At 44.3% G+C, this 18,381-nt stretch overlaps 2 protein-coding genes across 2 annotated transcripts in view; both read left to right on the top strand.

Moving 5' to 3' along the window:
* CUNH10orf90 (chromosome unknown C10orf90 homolog) overlaps nucleotides 1-18,381 on the top strand; it is a 101,036-nt gene that overhangs the window by 72,188 nt on the left and 10,467 nt on the right. The gene's annotated exons all lie outside the window — the stretch shown is intronic.
* ADAM12 (ADAM metallopeptidase domain 12) overlaps nucleotides 10,898-18,381 on the top strand; it is a 186,956-nt gene continuing 179,472 nt past the window's right edge. The window contains exon 1 of the mRNA XM_009475739.2: nucleotides 10,898-11,162. Within this exon, the coding sequence (XP_009474014.1) occupies nucleotides 11,045-11,162 (118 nt within the window). The 5' untranslated portion in view covers nucleotides 10,898-11,044. The remainder of the gene's footprint in view (nucleotides 11,163-18,381) is intronic.

The following is an 18,381-nucleotide window of genomic DNA, read 5'->3' as shown; positions in this document are numbered from 1 at the left end:
GCTTGGGAGTATACCTAGTGAGCAAAATGCATAATGCAAATCACTGTCTGGGAATGTTTTATATGATATGAAACCTTTTCTTCAGAAAACTAAAAATGATCTCTGTTGCAAACCTAATTTCTCTTTCTGGGCCTCAGAAAAGGAGGTATCTGGTAATGTATCCTGCAAACAATTCTGACATTCATTTCAGCTCTACAATCCAGTCATTGTAATAGAAAATAGACTGCACAGGAAAATGTTACTTCAGAAAAACATGAGCCTCACAGGCTTAGCCCTATACAAGCAGGCATCGACTTAACAAAGTTTAGAGTTAGGAAAAAAATTGGCGTAATTTCACTTTGGACTTGCAGGTGTTTCAAAGAGTACATTTGCCATCAGATAGTGCTCGACACAGAAAACTTCTCAGCCTAAGTTGGAGATCACCCGTACTTGTCAAATACTGGAATTTTCCTTCTTGTTGGATGCTGTTTGAGTTCAGGTTCTGCAGCTGTTGGCCCATGGCCTGTATCTTCAGGAGAGACACGTTTTCCTGCTGATACAACTATACAAGGATTAAAAACTCTGGTAATAGGCATTGCTGTTTGTTCCCCACCTCCCTCGCTGGGTCATCTCTTTCCACGCTGCTGATTTGTACGTGCCTGCAGAACAGTATTTAATAATGGATGTTGGTTGGGGTGAGATGTTGAGATGGTTTTGGGGTGTTAAGGCATAGAGCCTATGTAGGCTTGCTGACACATTGACTTGCGTTCTCCTTCCAAAACGGAAAGCCTCTCAGTAGGGCTGAAGTTTTGCATTAGTCAAAATGGAGCCCACATGGGGAACGCACAGTGTTTTAGGTGTGCAAGACATGGTGTTTGTTTGCTTGCTGGCATCATTAATTTCATCTGACAGAAATACCTCATTAAGGGTTGAAAGGCATTGCAATGTAAAGCACTGGGGGTTACAGTATTCTGGGGATTTATTTTAAACCCAAATATTTTCCTGTGTATGTGTATGCAAGTCATTAGTTACTTCTCCAAGTTTATTCAGCTGGTCAGATAGATGAGGAGACTGTCTGGGTAAGACTTTTTAGGAGTTTTGTTGTTGAGGATCTGGGATTGGTCGTGTTAGTGTAATGTTTTCTGTGAGAGAGCTGATTTACAAGGAAAACAACCCAGAAAAGCAGGGATAAAGTTTCTGGCAGCTCTCTCCAGAGGAAACCATTCCCCGATACATCCACCGCAGCAACAGCTCTGTGGCTAAAAATACCCCAGCTTGCCTCATCCGTAGAGATGTTTGCCCCTTTGACTTCAAGGACAAAAATGCCTGTGTGCTTTGATGGGTGGGTAATTATCTTTCCAGGGGCATTGACTGGCCACTTGTTCACTGACGGAGTAGATCAGTACACAGGGTTGTCCCACAGGGTCATATTTCATCAAGCACCATGACTTAAGCCTGTGTAGTTTATTACTCAGTATGCTTCTTGCTGAGCTGGGTTACGGCCGGCTGGATGCCTGTGAGATGCCCTCACTGTGCTCCCCCGCTGTCGTGGCCACAGGTCAGCATCAGGCAATGGGGGGCTGAGAAGTCCCACCCCCAGCTGAGACCATTCCCAGTCTGCAGAGTTCTGAATAAACGGTGGTTAGAAAGCAGTGGCATAAATTAAAATGCAAGGACACCTGAGCATAAAAGTGGATTAGGATAAGATACTGAAAATCTTTCAAATATACTATAGGTAGAGAAGCTCGATGTATGTATGAAAATATTTATTAAGATTTGATTTAAATATGCACCTACTGATATCACAATCACAAAAACCCTTGCCCAGAATCCTTATTCAGAGAGAGGAGCCTGTGTTGCTCGTTGAGTGGTGCTAGTCTGCCTGTTGATAATGGCGTGCCAGTGTGTTGGGCTCTGGAAGCAAAACTTCTCTCCCAGATGAACTACTTGGATTTTCTCTCTTGCAACCTCTGTTTGGCTATGACAAAACTGTTGAAAGAAGCATGTCATATGAAAACACATTTCTATATTGAAAATAAAAAGTATCCTCTCTTTTAAGTCAAGCATCTTACTTTTCCTAGTTCTCCTTGGCTCTGTACCAAACCTGTAGGAGGCAGAATTACTTAATATCCATTTTAGATGACCCACGGAATAAGATAATGAGGTGTATCATCTCCCTACCAGCTGCAGTGATTAAAAAAAAAAAAAAAAAGAAAAAAAGAAATGGCACAAATGTGCTCATGGTACACACAATTATATAAAATTAGTAAATAGGAAAAGTGCAATGAACTGCTTGAGGTTCATGTTGCATAGATAGGAATATGAAAAAGAGCCCCTAATTGCAGAGATGGTTTTTTTTTTTTTTCCCGAAATTGGTCACAGTGGTGTATTTTTAGACTTCATGTTTTAAATACTTTTATTTTCTACAGTATCTTACAATGACTAGACTTTAGTTAATATATAATTATAGGAAGATCCTTATGCAAACACCTGTTACGCGTAGGCTGCTCGTGGTTCTAGAGTTACTGCAGGTCTGCAACTGGCTTGAGAAATTGCTAGTAGAAAATAGCAAAGACTCTTTTGAAACCATTTGAGCTTCATCTTCTCCATCTGTTAATAAACCACCTAATGTGCTCTTGCAGCTCTTGAAGTTGCGCCTGAAGAATGGGGAGACTTCAATTTTTTTTCACGTTTCTGTCCTTTTTTTATAACTTTTTGTTCCCTAAAGTAAATGAGCCCTTTGTGTCCCCTTCTGGGGTGATGTGGGGAAAGTTAATAAAGATCATGACCAAAAAGTGGCCATGGGAATGCTGTCCAGTCTGAACCTGGACTAATCAGATTGCCTGATAACGGTGTCTGAAAGAAAGGTCCCTCGGCAATCATTTTAATAAATTGTAATATGTAACTGTGGCCAGGGAGTTAAAAAACATATTCAGGACAGAAGTCTGGTTTTGTAACTGGGTTGTCCTCTGAAATTGTGTCACTGCAGAAGGAGGCAGGGAGATAGGCTAGAGATGGACACGTGCCATGATTTGGGGGAGAAATAATGAGGAAAGGGCAATGCTCTTCTCCACGGATTAATAACGAGCTGGATGCGTGGTGCAGCCGCCTGAGGGCTGCCCGGCCAGGGTGGCGGGATGCATTGCCCTCAATGACAATAACGCAGCGTATTTTGAATGACAGCGGTGTGGTCTTCAACAGCATCGCAGTGATGTCAGGGAAAGGGAATTACCGCTGTATTCTACGCTGCTGATTTATAGAGAAAGAAAGCAGTGCTCAAATACTATATCCACGTTAGTTCTTCGTGACTAATGTTGTTACAGTGAATACCAGAGGAATTAGTAATGAATACCCACTTACTGTAAAGTGTCGCCAAATATATACTTAACTTGTAATGCTACTGGGAGCACATATATAATTTTTGTGTTTGTTATTATGTAGAAATATAACTTTGAGGGCTCATTGGTCTAAATTTAATTATGTAATGGTATAAGTTAAGCTGCATGAAAGATATATAATTATGGGCTGACTGTTCTATCTAATACTATTAGCTGATGTTACAAAACCAACATTTTACTTCTATTTGTTTTAGTTTTGGGAGGTTTCACTTGCTGTGTTTGTGACCCAAAGCAAATGAAAGTTTTGCAACAGAATCTAACAATCAGAAAATGCCCATAATAAAAGAAGCTCTGTTTCACTCTTCCTTTCATAAATAATATGAGATTAAGACCTAATTGATGTCTTTCTCCTACAATGTATACCACAGTACTTTTTAATGATTTCTCTCAAATTTCCCATTAGGAATATTTATTTTTCTTTAAAAAAAACCCAAATATGCTGTCCTCCTAATTTACTGTCCCAGCATTTATGATGATGGATGTTGCATTGTTTTGTGGTTTGCAGAGGGCTAGACAGGAATGTTAAAAATATATTACTTCATAATTTTTGGTCTGAGTTGAATACTGTCCTCTTGTGAGACATGTAAAAACTTGTGGGTTTTTTTCTTTCTTTTGTTTTCAGGGAGACAGTGAAATTTGTAGCAACAGATCAAAGTGCTTATTCTCAATGTCTGGTCTGAAGTAAAAAAAAAAAACATATTTAATGGGTTATTTGTCGTATTTAAAGAGATTTTAGCACAGGAAACCTTCCTGCCATGCTCTCAGAAATGTTCTGTCTGATATAAGGATCCTGCTGGAGAATCATAACTTGTCAGAATGAGTACTGAAATTAGTAGGAAAGCTTAAAATGTTTCTTCTAAAAATAAGGATCTATTCAGGTGATCTGAAAAATAAGGAGCTATTCAGGTCCTCAGGGAGAGGATACAGGATGTCCAGAACATAGGCCCAAATTACTCTGGTTTGGACATTTTCAGGATTTTTCTGTAGCAGGCTGTTGGGCAGAAAAAGCTTGGTTCTTCTTCCGACGTGGCAGAGTTTCCTTCTCGCTACAGTAAATAGGGGTTGATCAACAGCAGCACACCAAACGGGAAGAGAGCGTAACCTTTTATTTTTTAATTTTTGCAGAGTATTAATTCCTGTCTGGTAGCATTAACCGAGCTGGTGTGCCACGGGTCCTCGCTGTGCACTGCAAGGGAGAGCGGGGGTCAGCGGTTACTGCAACAGGTTTGAGTAAGAAAATGGCAGCACCAGGATGAAAAGTGGAGTTTTAGGGCTGTGCAGGCATGCTGAAGGAGATTGTTTATTTATTTAGTTAGTTATTATTTATTTATTATTGATGAAGATAAGTATTTGGTCATGTGTTATGACAACAGAAGAAAGTTTAACTAGCGTGGCTTTTTCCTTTTCCTGAAGAAAGGCTGGAAGAGGAAAACCTCAATGGCTAATTGGGCGCGGGGTGAAGCTGGGAGCTGAGCCCTCCATCCCCCGGGATGTTGAGGCTGTTGGGACAGGGTGCTGGGGCCCACAGGGGTGCCCCAAGGCCGGGAGGGTGCCCCAAGGCAGGGAGGGTGCCCCAAGGTGGGGAGGGGGCCCCAAGGGAGGCTCAGCTGCAGGGCAATGGCTGCGCTCGTCCAGACCTCTGTGTTTGCAAGACCGAGGGCTTATGCTACAGGAAAAAAATGTAACTAGGGACTGTGTGGGGTTTGGGGTTTTGTGTTTTAACTGCTGAAGAATTTAGGGGGTTTCTGTTGTTGTTGTTAAGGTCCTGTATCCTCAGAGCGGTGGGTTTCTTTGTTTGCTCTTGCTTGAGCTCCTCTTGGCTTTTTCACCCTTGGCCCTGTTACAGCAGCCTGCAACAGTCTCTGTGTAGTTTCCCTATAAAGTAGTATATAGAGCTTAATCAGCATTAAAGCAGAGCTTACTCCCCTGTTTTGTTAGAGGAAAGGAGCTGTTTTCCAACATGATGTTGCAGTGGAGGGGTAGGACAAACTGGGGGAGAGGAATGTGATGAGCACGTACCACTCACCATCAGCCCTGCTATTCTTCTTCCAGGTAGAAATGATGCTAGCAGGCAGTGTTCTCCAAACACGGCTTAATGGAATCTCCCTCAGATTACGTTTTATGCCTGAGACAGACTAAAAATATTGCATCTCATTTATTAAATGTATAAATAACTTCAGGATGGCTGTGTCAATTTTACTTATATTTGAATATAATGTTGTAATGCTTTGTCATTCAAACAAGGTAGGGGTTGGTTTAGTTTCTTCTCTATTAAAAAAAAAAGGTATCTAGAAACATTTCAGTCTTGGGCTTCTGCACTCCATGATAAAATTAATTCAGTGTTATATCCTGTTGATCGGCTGTAGCGGTTCAAGGTTCTGTACAAGTACAAAGGATGATGTTACTTCAAATAACTCACAGGTAGGTCTCAGAAACAGTCTCCACTGAACAAAAACCCAACTTCATAAGCGTGTCCCTTGCATGTGTGCAACAAGGGAGAAACTGAGTAAATCCTTGGTTCTTGAAGTCAGGAGAAATCTATCCCTGTAATTAAACCGAGCTCTGTTGAAACTCATGGGGCACCAGCTGGGCACCGGGAGTCCATCGACTCGGACAACCAGGCAGCCCACGGCCTCGTGGCTGGCAGAGGGGAGACGTGAGGTCTGGCTGCAGCAAGGCACTGGCCCGTTTGCCCTCTGCTTACTGCTCCCAGCTCCATTGGCAAGTTCAAAGCTTCGGGGCAGAAAGGTCAGATGAATTCAACGTTATGGTACCTTTAGGACAGGAAAAGAAAAAGGTCATAACCAAAGTAGGGAGCTGCAAGGGGAGTGGATGGGAAGGTAGGAATATGTTTATTGATAACAGAAAGGTAAGATTGCTGACCTTGCATTGCATTTCATGGGCTTAACGACTTGGTTCAGGCTCACTGTGCTGCTCGGGACAGCATGCTGGCTCAGCAAGGCATGCTGGAGTGCACGCACGCTAACAATACGGAGGATGGAAACTTACCCTCGTAGACTAGGAAACCTATAGAACGCAACTTCTCTCGAGTGTGTGCAATAAACAATATTTACAGCCAGTATTTTATTTCAGTGTGCAGAGCTGATGGATGCTATTCTCAGGAGCATGCTATTTTATGTCTGAATGTTGTGACAGAGGTCTATAGCAAAGCTCTGTGGCTAAAGGTCACGCTGGATTATGCTATATCTATGCCTGTTAATTATAGAGGACTGTAATCTGCCACTGCAGTCGCAATTCAGCAGGATCTTGATTTTGCAGAGAGTTAATGAAGTGAGGGAGGACTGGAGACACAAAGTCTCAGCAGCTGGCTAGGGGACACACAGATTTCAAAGGGAAAAGCTTTTTTGTTTTGTTTTGTTTACTCTAAGGAGCAAAAACTTCAGCCTGGAGGCCCCAAAACTGTAGATCCCTGTAGCTAAGCCCAGACAAGTTTTCATGCATTTTGGCACATATGGGAATAAAAGGACTTGGATTTCTGGAAAATACTCGATGCTGTGATTACAGTGAGGTTTCCCGGATATCCAAAAGGAGATCACAGCTGATCTGGGAAGATGTGAGAGCAGTGTTACAGAGGTGCTTTCTCCCCACCAGAACCTCTTCTATCAAAATTCTTCAATTATCTGAGGTGGTTCATCCTCTCTTCGTTTAACTCAGGCTGTAAAGCAGAGATGCAATTCCTGCTCTAGCAGAGAAGAGTAACAGACATAGCTTTCCTTTTCCTTTTCCTTTTCCTTTTCCTTTTCCTTTTCCTTTTCCTTTTCCTTTTCCTTTTCCTTTTCCTTTTCCTTTTCCTTTTCCTTTTCCTTTTTCCTTTTTCCTTTTTCCTTTTTCCTTTTTTCCCTTTCCCTTCCCCTTCCCTTTCCCCTTTTCCTTGTACTCCATACCCTATAGCATACCATAATCCATCTGCCATATAGTTCGTTACAGTGCCTGCCATCTAATGTCATGAAAGCATACAGTACTGTAATCTGCAGGTTTTAGACTTAATATATGTTCTGTCTGCTCCTTTTTTTTTTTTGTGTTGTCTCCATCAGTCACTAATTCCTTTTTAAAACTCCTCTTCCTAACCATGAGGAAACTAACGGAAGCTGATGTTTCCCTCAGTGCATCCTCCTTCTTTCCAGTGTCTGTACTAACCCATATGTTATGCTTGTTTCCAGGTAAGTTATTCCATACTAGTCTCTTCCATATTGCTCTCTTATGAATTGACCTTTTCAGTGCCACGTGAACTAAAGCTCCTGCATGAATTAGTAATTTGATAACCAGAGTCCAAGCCAACTGCCTGTATTGTCATACAGTCAAATATTAACTGTTAAAAAATCGCGAGTGCTCTTTACGTCAAATGATTTTCGTATGTAAATGCAAACTGGAAGTTAAGCTACTTCAGCTTGACCTGTTAAAGTGACACAGTGACACAAGCCAGAGCCAGGTGTGAGAGCTGGAGCGAAAAGGAGGCGTAGCTGTAGCCCTGCTTCGTGAATGACAAGAGGGAAGGATTAACGCAGGGGACATTCCTGAGCACCTTGGCAGCATTACCAATTCTCACACTGCCCTGCCGAAAGAGGCATGTTAAATGGTTCCAAACCACGTCGAGGGGAAGCGGGGACGATGCAGCTGAAAGACATGCCTGAAGAGGGTCCTGATAGGATCGCAGAGATCCTTGTCGCTTCATTCCTCGGTCTTTCCTCTAGCCACAGGTGACCCACAGCCGCAGGGTGAGATATTTCATCCGCGCATTTCAAAGTCCAGAGATGCTACAGCAGTGGGGGATCTGGGCTCGTCGGTTTGTAGCTAGTGGCTGGCTCGCTTCTCCTGCAGAGCGGAGGCTGAGGCTTAAAGCTGAGTGCAAACCGAGGTACCAGCACATGCCACCCTCTGTCTATAGTAATAGAGAAGAAATAGCAAGGTGTTAGGTTGCCCTTTCCCAAGGAGATAAAGATAAAGAGCAAAAAGACTACTTAGCTGTTCATATGCTGTTTCTATTGCAGGATAGCCCTAAACTAGCACAGAGCAGAGTGCACACTTTGGAAAGAAAAGCTACTTGTGGTTGAAGTAAAGAAAAACTAAATACATAGAGTAAGGAAGATAAGGAGGACAAAATTGGAGGGGAGGGGGAAGCCTAAAGAAGCAGTAGCAAAAGATAGAAAGGTAAAGAAGACCCCAGAAGCAGTGAGGCACCTCCACGCACCACCCCCTGCCCCCATCCCTCTTCCCCTGACAGTGCCAAAGAACAAAGCGGGCAAGGATGGATGGAGAGCCATCGCCCACGGGAGTAACCTGGAGAATCAGGATTGTGGCCCCCTTTGAAGCAGCCACACAACCCGGATGCCATTTTCATTTCCTGCAGGGAAGCTCAGCCTTGTTCTTCTGAAGTGGATAAACCAAGCCTCGTAAAACTAATTGTGGGAGGTTGTTTGACACGAGAAATGAAAAGTCAAGGTTTGGCCTCTCTTATGCACATGATGGTGAAGCAGGGGCACTTCAGATTTACTTCCCTTTTCCCTGAGTTGTTGTTGTTTTTTTTTTTTTTTCCAAAACTTTTGAATCTGCTGTGAAACGGTACTGTTGTTCTCCAGAGCCAGAGGTAACTGTAATTCAGTAGCATTCTTATGTGGATGTCATTAATAAAATATTTGGGGCTCTTTCGTGGCAAACTATCTATTTATCAACTTCAAGCCCATGAAATTAGTGTGGTAAAAGGCAAGTGTTCCTGTCTGGTTAAGCCTGGGGGGAGGAGGCAGAACTCTGATAATATTTAGTTCATTCATGCTAGTGAATGACCAAGACACAATCAGCTCCACATTCTCCATTAGCGAATATTGTTACTCAAAATAAAAATACTACCGTTTAAGTGAAAAGCCATGTGGGATTACCAAAACTCTATTTAGAAGTCTTTAGTCCCCGTGACTGATTTTTTTACTGGCAAAAATACCTTCAAAGAATAAAAATGCCTACATGGCATGGTTAGTTTTAATTTTAACATTTTTAATCAATGTGCTGTGTGGAGCACGTATGTCCTTAATGAGAGAGTCGATAGAGTTCATTAGTTTATATTTTAAGGGATGAAAAGTTGCTGACTATAGCTGTTAAAATGTAATTGATAATGGAGGAGTAGGGAAAAATTAACATTTGTGTATTCAAAGCCATACATCGGATAATCCCTGACCGCTCACAAGAAAAGGGGTTTCCTGGGAAGGGGCATGATGTGTGCAAATGTGTGCTGCTGAGGTGAGACTTGAGGGGTAAATGTAGACAGAGTTCAAAATTCAGAGCAACTGGAGGTGAGTCCATGGGTCTAGTTTTGGGTGGAGAGGTAAGGGGAGAAAATGCACTTTTTAACTGTGAAGAAAAGCAGCTAAGAGGCCTTTCTGCATATGCTTGATGATCCCAGCTCTTTTCCAGGTTTATTTGTGCTGAGATGACCTGACATTACCACTGTTAGCCTGGGGATGTGACTGTCCCCGCGGCAGTTCAGATGTGCTCTCAACAGCACGAAGCGGGCATGGTGCAGGGCTCCAGCTTGGGAACCGTAGCATTTTGCACCCATTGAGTTCCTGCTGGCTCATTTATCCTCTGAGCTGGGGAAAGGCATAGTCCGGATAGCTACCAGCCTCTGCTCCAGAACAGCCCCAAATCCGTGGTTCCAAAATCAGGTTTTGGAATCAAAAGTGGGACTGCATGGCTGTTGTGCCTTCTGATGTACAGACACATATTAGGTCAGTTTTGCCAACTGTTTCATGCACAAGGAACATGGGGCCAGTCTGCAGAATTAAGTATCAATATCCAAACAGTGACCTTTGGGAAGAATCTTAATAAATTAAAACTGCACAATAAAATTCTGTGAGGATTTACAGGATTAGGATCTTTCTTTCTACTGCTCTGCAGCATTCTGCACAACACGTGGGCATTATATGTATTTTGGTGGTACGTTAAGGAGTAGATAATCTGTATTTGGTTATTCTCCCAGACAGTCAGTAATAATAATTTGAACGAGGAAGATTTTAAAAAATGCATCTGGCAACTCTGTGGGTGTGTTGGGTTTTTTTCTTTAAAAAAAAAAAAAAAAAAGTCAGAGGCACCAGAAACAGCTCTGAAATAATTATGAAACCAATAAATAATCCCTGAGCTCTAACGTATGCAGATGACTTTCCAGAGGAAGCAGCCAGGGCTGCGTGTGCAGCAGAAATGGGGAAACCTTGGCGGGGGGGGAGGGACGACCCCAGAGCCCCCCCCGACCCGCGCGGTGCTCGGCGCTGCCTGCGCGGCGGCGGGCGCTAGGACCCGGCGGAGGGGCGGCTCATTTGTTCCATGGTAAAGCAGCGCGGTGCAAGCCAGCGCGGACGGGCTGCTCCGTTATTGCAACGGTCAACAGAATTCTCCTTGCCAAAAAAAAAAAAAAAAAAAAAAAAAGCCCCAAACGTCTTTAAAAAAAAAAAAAAGAAGAAAACAACTTCCCCCCCCCCCTAAGAAAGCAGAGCCCAACTCATCAGCAGCTCATGCAGGAGCAGGAGGGGTTTTGGAGTTAACTGCATGCAGGAAATCTCTCACATCCTGAGTCCCAGCTCGCTCCTCTCTGTAACTGTATATTATGGGGCTGCTCTCCAGCCCCAGCTGATGAAAGTTTGTCTCCTTCAGTCTGGGCTAAGATGTCAAAGCGTCTCCATGCAGAGCAGCAGCGCTTCCCTCCTCCGCACCCCCCAGCCCAGATTTCCATGCTGCTGCTGAGCCTCAGCTGGCTCTTTTTAGCATCACCCAGAGCTCAAGGTAAGTTCACGATATATTGCGATATATTTTTCCGAAATACTTCCTCACCCTACGCTCCATTTTAAGGGGACAAGCAGCAGAGAAATGACTTTAACAAAGTAAGGGCACTGGGCTGCGCGGGGGCCGCTTCCCCCGGCCGCTGCCGGCGCTGATTTTGCGCCCCCCGCCGCGCTTCTTGCGCTGCCCCCCGGGCTCCCCGCTCCGCTCCGCGCTGCGGGAAGGGGCGGCGGGGGGAGGTCCCGGCCGGAGACCCGCGTAACTCCCGCTCCGCTGCGCGGAGGGAGGGCTTCCAAGCCCTTCCCGGGAAAACCTGCCCCTGCGGGGGGGCTGCCCCCGGGACCCCCGGGGGTCCCCGCTGGCCCGGGGAGCCGTTATCCCCTGAGGGTCCCCTGCCAACAGCCGCTCGCGGGCCGGGGCTGAATTCGGGGTTTGAGAGTGTTGTCAGGGTTCGGACGCTTGTTTCCAGCTGGGAAGAATTGCCTGAAAAAGGCAAATGCTGGTGGGGAAAAGCGTCCTCGCTGGGTAAAAGTTTACTCGCCACTGTGCTCATTCAAAGTGAGCACAAGTCAGGGATGGGTGGCTTCAGTTTTGGAGATGTTTTGCAGTACTGGCTCCGTGCTAGCCGCGTTACAGATGGGGAACAGCCTAGAAAAAGTGACTTGTCTCTTTGTACAGCAAGCCTGGGGCTTCCTCAGGAATCACCAGAGGGCCCAGGCCCTGTCCTCTTCATTAAGCAGCAGCTGACAATGCATATTTTATGCGAGAGAGGAAGGGAGATTCTCTTGTATAAATATATGTAACAGCGCTGAAGGGTGCCTATGTCCCTATGTGTTACTACAAACTCTTGTCTCGGGTCCTTTTTGCATTGTAACTTTAAACTTTGTAAATGTTTGCTTGTCTCTGAATTTATGCACAGTGACTTTCACTGGGATTTTGCCTCTGGACTTGCTAAGAAAAAGATTGAGGTAGACTTTATCGTGTTAGCCAGCACATTGCAATCCTAGTGTAGACAGGGAGATTTGTTGCGTTTAATCGAGCACCTAGGATTTATGTTAATGAATTAGCAGGAGTTGAAGGTTTTCTTTGCCTTTGTGAGGGGTCTTAATTTCTCTTCATCAACATTTGTAGTTATACCAAATCAGCATATTGGGGATACAGGCTGCAGAAATTCTCAGGTAGATGAGGAGAAATAGGTCCCCGGTTCCCCTGTGGCTGTTCCCTTTGCGTGGGTGCAGGGTGGGTTTGGTGGGGTGGAGGCAGCACGTACCCCTTCTCTGAGCCTGAGCGTGGGAGCCGCTCCGCCTGGCCAGGCCCCTCCACGCTTCGGAGGTGCGCGAGGACAGGGGGTAAACTTGACTACACATCCAGGAAAGTCTGAGGGAAGATGCTTCAAGCATTCACATGTGAAAGCAATGAAGAAATGAACATAACTCAAAGTAGTTGTCCCTACAATAAAATAAGAGGGCAAACTGTAGGTGACTTAGATCTAGCATACAGATGAGAGAGCGGAATGGTAAGCGGGGCTGGAAATCCCGTTACCTGTGTTTTGGGATTCCCGAAGAGCCAAGCTGAAGCTCCTAAGGTTACGTTTGCACTGATGAATTAAGCTCTCTGTAAAGTTTGTGTCAGCTGCTCATCTTTATGGTGCTCATCTTTAGATGTCTAAGCTTCAGCAACAGCAGTGCTTGCCGACCCTTGCAGCTCAGCTGGATTTCGGGTTTACCTTGCTACGTCTTTCCTACTCCTCTTCTTTCTGCAACATGTCTATAACTCGCTCTTTTGCATCTGCAGCCAGTGTGCTCAGCGAGCATCCTCTCCTTTAATTCCTTTTTTTTCCTGTAAAGTAGAGAACAGCTTTAGCTTTGCCAGAGCATGTGCTGCTTTCTTGGTCGCAGAGGTGCTGAAAGTTACAGCCGCATGCTTCGAGACCCGGCGAAGCTGCCCGGTGACGAAAAGTCCTCTTAGCTGTGCTGGCACGCGTCTCCACCAGGCGTTTTGAAGCTTTGCAACTTCTACCTCAGCTGGCTTTACTGCTGCGACTGCTCTGGGCCCGTGTTAGGGATTTGAGGTGCTGCCAGGACATCCTAATTTTTACATAAACACGTGCTTAGTGATTAAGACAGAAGTTTAAGTTACAATATGCTTTGAAATCTGGTTTTGAAATGTGGCAAGAGACATGCATAATGTGGGACTGCCCTAGTACCAACTCTAATATTAAACAGAAATTATCCGGTTATGAGCTAGATGACTTAAAAGTAGTCTTGCCGCTCACTTTTACTTTCCTTTCCAATTTTTATGGTTTTACAATTGCCTTTTCCAGTTTTCAGTATTGCTAGCTCTTGGTTGCTGGCTAAAGGACCTCATGGGCAAAAAGGAAAACTAACTGAATTACCAGCCTCAGCAAAGCAAAATTAGCTTTGCTCTCCTGGTGGAGGATAATATCTAGTAGGATAAGGTCTGATCTTACAGATTTAGTCAAATGCCTTAAAATCTACAGCTGTATAGGCTTTTTGCAGAGTCAAGGCCTTCCTGTATCTGCAGGGCAGACAATGAAAGGGGTGGTCTATAAAGGTAAACTCCAAATTACCGTGTGTGTAAACTCTTAAATCTATTTGGATATTGGGTGTTAGCTGGAAGAACAGCAGAAAAATGAAAATCCTAAAATTGCAGTCAAAAATTCTTTACCTTCAATTAAAGTAACTTTCTGTCAGGTTTTGTTTGTTACTGGTTGCAACTGCGTTGGCTGTAATGGAAATAAATTACAGCAGAAGAAATCTTTCCTTGTCGCTCGCTTTAGAACTGATCTCTCCAACACTGTGTTTTAGAGCTGACTTTCAAATGCTGTCTTCTGTCAAACTGTTCCAGCATTTGTGGCAGACATTTACGGTCTGTGTATAATCACCTTCTTGTCTGACGATTATCCCTATCAGGTCCCCTGCAGACAGCCTGGCATGAGCTGTCACTGTCCATGGGCTCCACGGATCCATGCCAAAGTACACCAGCTGAGGATAATATGCCCACTCTTCAAATCATGTTCGCATCGTTAACGCTCCTGCTCGCCAGGGAGCTGCTGGGTAGTTCGCTGGTGTTTTCTTGAGCTTCTCATCTCTTGCTTTCCTTGAGATTTTTGGAAAGGTCTCCATCCAGCCATAAAGAGCATCCTTGACCTAATGATTGACAGGCTACATTTTGGGTGGCTTTTCATCCCGCTCACAGTACAGAGGCTGCCCTGGTGGCACTTTTCAAATGACACATGAGTGACTGCAGTGGATCAGGGCTGTGTTTATCTGTTACTTCTACTCGGGCTGTCCGCTGCTGCTGATGCTAGTGATCATGAAATTGTTTTAAAAAGGCTGAATTCATGTAAAGGCTTATTTGGTCCTCCACCAGCCTTGTTCAGACCTCGCATATCCTAATCCTGACAGATTTATCACTAGCGGTCCCTATGTTTCTAACATATCTCACGTTGCCAGTGCAAATTGTCCAAGGAGTCCAGCTGGGCTTCATTTTATTAGTATTCATGTGCACCCTTTTGGGCAGTACCGTTTGCGCTCCAGGGCCGCAGTGCTGCATGCGAATGGCGAGCAGCGAGCCCCGTTTGCCAGGCAGGCAGCAGGACATGGCCAGCGTGGGGTGGCGGAGCAGCCCGCACATGCATGGCCAGGGCGTTTTAACAGCCCAGCTTCTGCTGGCCGCACTGCCAAACCTCCCGTCCGACACTGACTTTTGGACACTGCCTCTTTGAGGGCTGGTGGGCTGGGTTTTGTCTTGACTTTTGCTATGGAAGTTGTTGTAAACCAAGACGCGATGTTTCTATGGTGTCTGCCATTAGGTCTGAACTACTGTTACATTCACATGGCCAGGCTCGGCTACACCAGCAGGCTTCCTCCAGCTCTGCATCTCATGCAGCATCCAGTCCTGCTTAGGATGCCAGGCCCTTCATGCTATTCATATCGGAGATATTTTTTTATTTAATCCCTTTGATGGCTTTTTTTCCTCTACAATTTCTTGTGTTTTACTCTACATCACCTCAGATTTTGCTCTTCATGTTGCATGAACATTGTACTTTCATTTCAAGTAGCTCTTCAGGTTACTCCTGGGACAAAAGCACATCTTCTCCAAAATTTTATAGTACTAACGGCCTAAATCACACCTGCAGATGCTTCACTTAGGCCCTACTGAGTCTCCAGGGCAAATCTATGACAAACAAAACTAAAAATCCATGGCTTGAGTAAGTCTGATAGCGGGTTGCAGTTGATTCTTGGTAGGACAGTGCAGTCCAAAAGGGCAATCCCTTTTGTTTCTGGCTAACACAGAGCAAAGTGCTTCAATTGCATTAAATTTTTATCTTTTGAGAATAGGCTCACACTAACTGAGAAAAGGTATTGATTTTTGGGAGACCCCTGCTCCAGGATGTTGACCCTTCTCTTTTTAGTGTCACGTAAGAGTTTGAGACTACATTGATATCTAGTGTGATGTTGGCATCGGTGTTTCAGAAAGTGACTTAATTAACTGCATGATCTAATCAGAAATGCTGACTCCTCTGTAAAAATCACTTCATGCTGTATCATTAATTCTTTACACCCCATATAAATGAATTTGCTGCTTTCCATGACTTGGAGCTAGGATAAGAAATATTCAGTAGATCAGGGCGGCGGGGGGTTGTTCATTCACAAGGTCAACATGACGAAACCGTTGATTAGATGAACACATTCTTTCTTGTCCAAAATATATGATCTAATAAGGCAAGAAGTGAAATGTTTCATGGCCTGTTAACCATGCTGGATAATACATGGCAAGGCATAAAAAGCTGGATGCAGAATTTGGCACAAAAGAATCTTTAACTAGTTGTCGTGGTTTAACCCCAGCCGGCAACTAAGCCCTACCCAGCCGCTCACTCACTCCCCCCTGGTGGGATGGGATGAGAATTGGAAAGGTAGAAGTGTGGAAACTGGTGGGCTGAGATAAAGACAACAGGTAAAGCAAAAGCCGCGCGCACAAGCACAGCAAAACAAGGAATTCATTCACTCCTTCCCATGGGCAGGCGGGTGTTCAGCCATCTCCAGGAGAGCAGGGCTCCATCACGTGTAACGGTGACTTGGGAAGACAAACGCCATCGCTCCGAATGTCCCCCCCTTCCTTCTTCTCCCCCCAGCTTTATGTGCTGAGCATGATGCCATATGGTATGGAAAAGCCCTTTGGTCAGTTGGGGTCAGCTGTCCCAGCCATGTCCCCTCCCAGCTCCTTGTGCTCCCCAGCCTCCTCGCTGCTGGGGTGGGGGGAGAGGCAGAAGAGGCCTTGACTCTGTGCAAGCACTGCTCAGCAGGAACGAAAACATCCCTGTGTTATCAACACTGTTTCCAGCACAAATCCAAAACGTAGCCCCATACTAGCTACTGTGGAGAAAATTAACTCTATCCCAGCCAAAACCAGCTCAGTAGTTTATTCTGAGATACTTGTTAAGAGGAACCATGTCAGTCCCTACAAATAGTCTAATAATGTATGTCATATACATTAAGTGAAAAACCCTCTTCTGACAATGGCAAAAGTTTGCTGTTTTCTTGCTTCTATTTAATATTTTCTAATTCTGAAAACAGCTGATCAGGCAAGAAATAACCTCATGTGTGACTGCTTACCTTTGAAAGAATATATTAAAATGTAAACTGCACTGAATCCAAGCGTTTATGCGATTTTGTTTTGATATAGTCATGTAAAAAAAAAATTTAAAAAATCTGGACTTTGTCATAATGCTACATTTAATAAGGTGAGCATATGGGGCTGACCACACATGGAGCTGAGCTTCGCCAATATCCTTATTCAGTAGCGCTGTCTGTATGCAGTGATGGTAGTGTGCTGAAGATCCTCTGTTACTTCAAGATTAGAAGACACAAGGAGGACAACTATTCAGTCCAGATTATTTAAGTCTCTGTTGCATTCCTTTTCTGCCATTGAGAGCACTGTGGTGACAGCTGAGAGTAAAATGTGGCCTCTGGAGCTTACAGGGAAGGATACAGCATCTCACTTCTGATCCACGTTCATTCTTGAATTGGAGGTCATAAAACTGTATCCAGATTAAAAACCGCTCTTGCATTTTGCCACGGATTTTAAAGCATGAGGTAAGCATTCCAAGGGAAGCAGTATTTAGTTCTTCATCTATTGCCTCTTAAGTGAGCAAAATGCACCCCGCTGAAGAAACACTTTGTGTAAACATTTGTGGTTGAGGTGAGAGTGCAGGGTCATTGCAGAAGAAATCTTCACACTTTAGAAAGAAGGAGCTTGTCTATTTAGTTTGTGTTGTGTGTGTTCCTTGTTTGTGGGTCTGATCCTCAGTTGGGATAAATTGTCTCACCTCCATGGATCTGGCTCCTTTGTGCAACCTGGTGCTGATGTTCTGTGCTCTTCATTTAAAGTCCGCTTGACAGGATCAGTGGATGTGTAGGTTAGATGAACAAAGCCGTGTTAGTGACCTGGGACGATATCCTGGGTCTCCTCTCTGCCCTGAGGAAACAATAAAAATAAATGTTCATTACTCCTGTAGCTCATCTCCTGAAGAAGTCTGTGAAAGTCAGGAGTTATGGACTGATCCAGTGCTTATGGTGACATTTGTTGCAAGGTCGCACACATAAACCTGAGCAGGATAGGTCAAGAACATTAAGTAACTCTAAGTTTTCTGTTCATTCATGTTTCAAAAAATAGGAAGACAGACCTCAGTGACAGCTTATGTTAGTACAGGTGCAGTTAATTTTTCTTTTTCTGCTGTTGTGTAATGCGAGTAGCAGGTATTCCCCATACAAACAAAACCGCATGATGGATATTAACTCCCCAGCCCAGTAGCTCATTTGCTAGACTTGGGAAAGAACTACAAATCATTTCCCATGCACATTTACCTAAATTAATACTGAGATTTGCTTCAGCTGGATTTGCTGTGTTTTCAGCGTGATTTCCCAGAGAACATCTGAATGAATGATTTGTGTGCATGTGACGAGCACAACTCAAACTCCCACTCCATAGGTTTTTTTCACTGATGACTGTATACGGGAAGGAACATCCCTCAGTACAGCTATGCTAAGGATTCCTTGTACTCAGTGAGGGAGGCTAGTAAATCATCGGAGAAAAGGATTGTACTGTACCTTTTAAAAGACTGAGAGGAAATTGTATTTTGGGGAGTAATTTTGCACTTCATTCAGTGGAAAGTAGCCTTTCTTGAGGGTTTGGAGGG

The sequence above is a fragment of the Nipponia nippon genome, unplaced genomic scaffold (genome assembly GCF_047370975.1).
Source record: "Nipponia nippon isolate SJK-2023a ecotype South Korea unplaced genomic scaffold, ASM4737097v1 scaffold_3, whole genome shotgun sequence".
In the NCBI taxonomy this organism is placed as follows: Eukaryota; Metazoa; Chordata; class Aves; order Pelecaniformes; family Threskiornithidae; genus Nipponia; species Nipponia nippon.
This window is presented reverse-complemented; position numbering and strand designations above follow the sequence as displayed.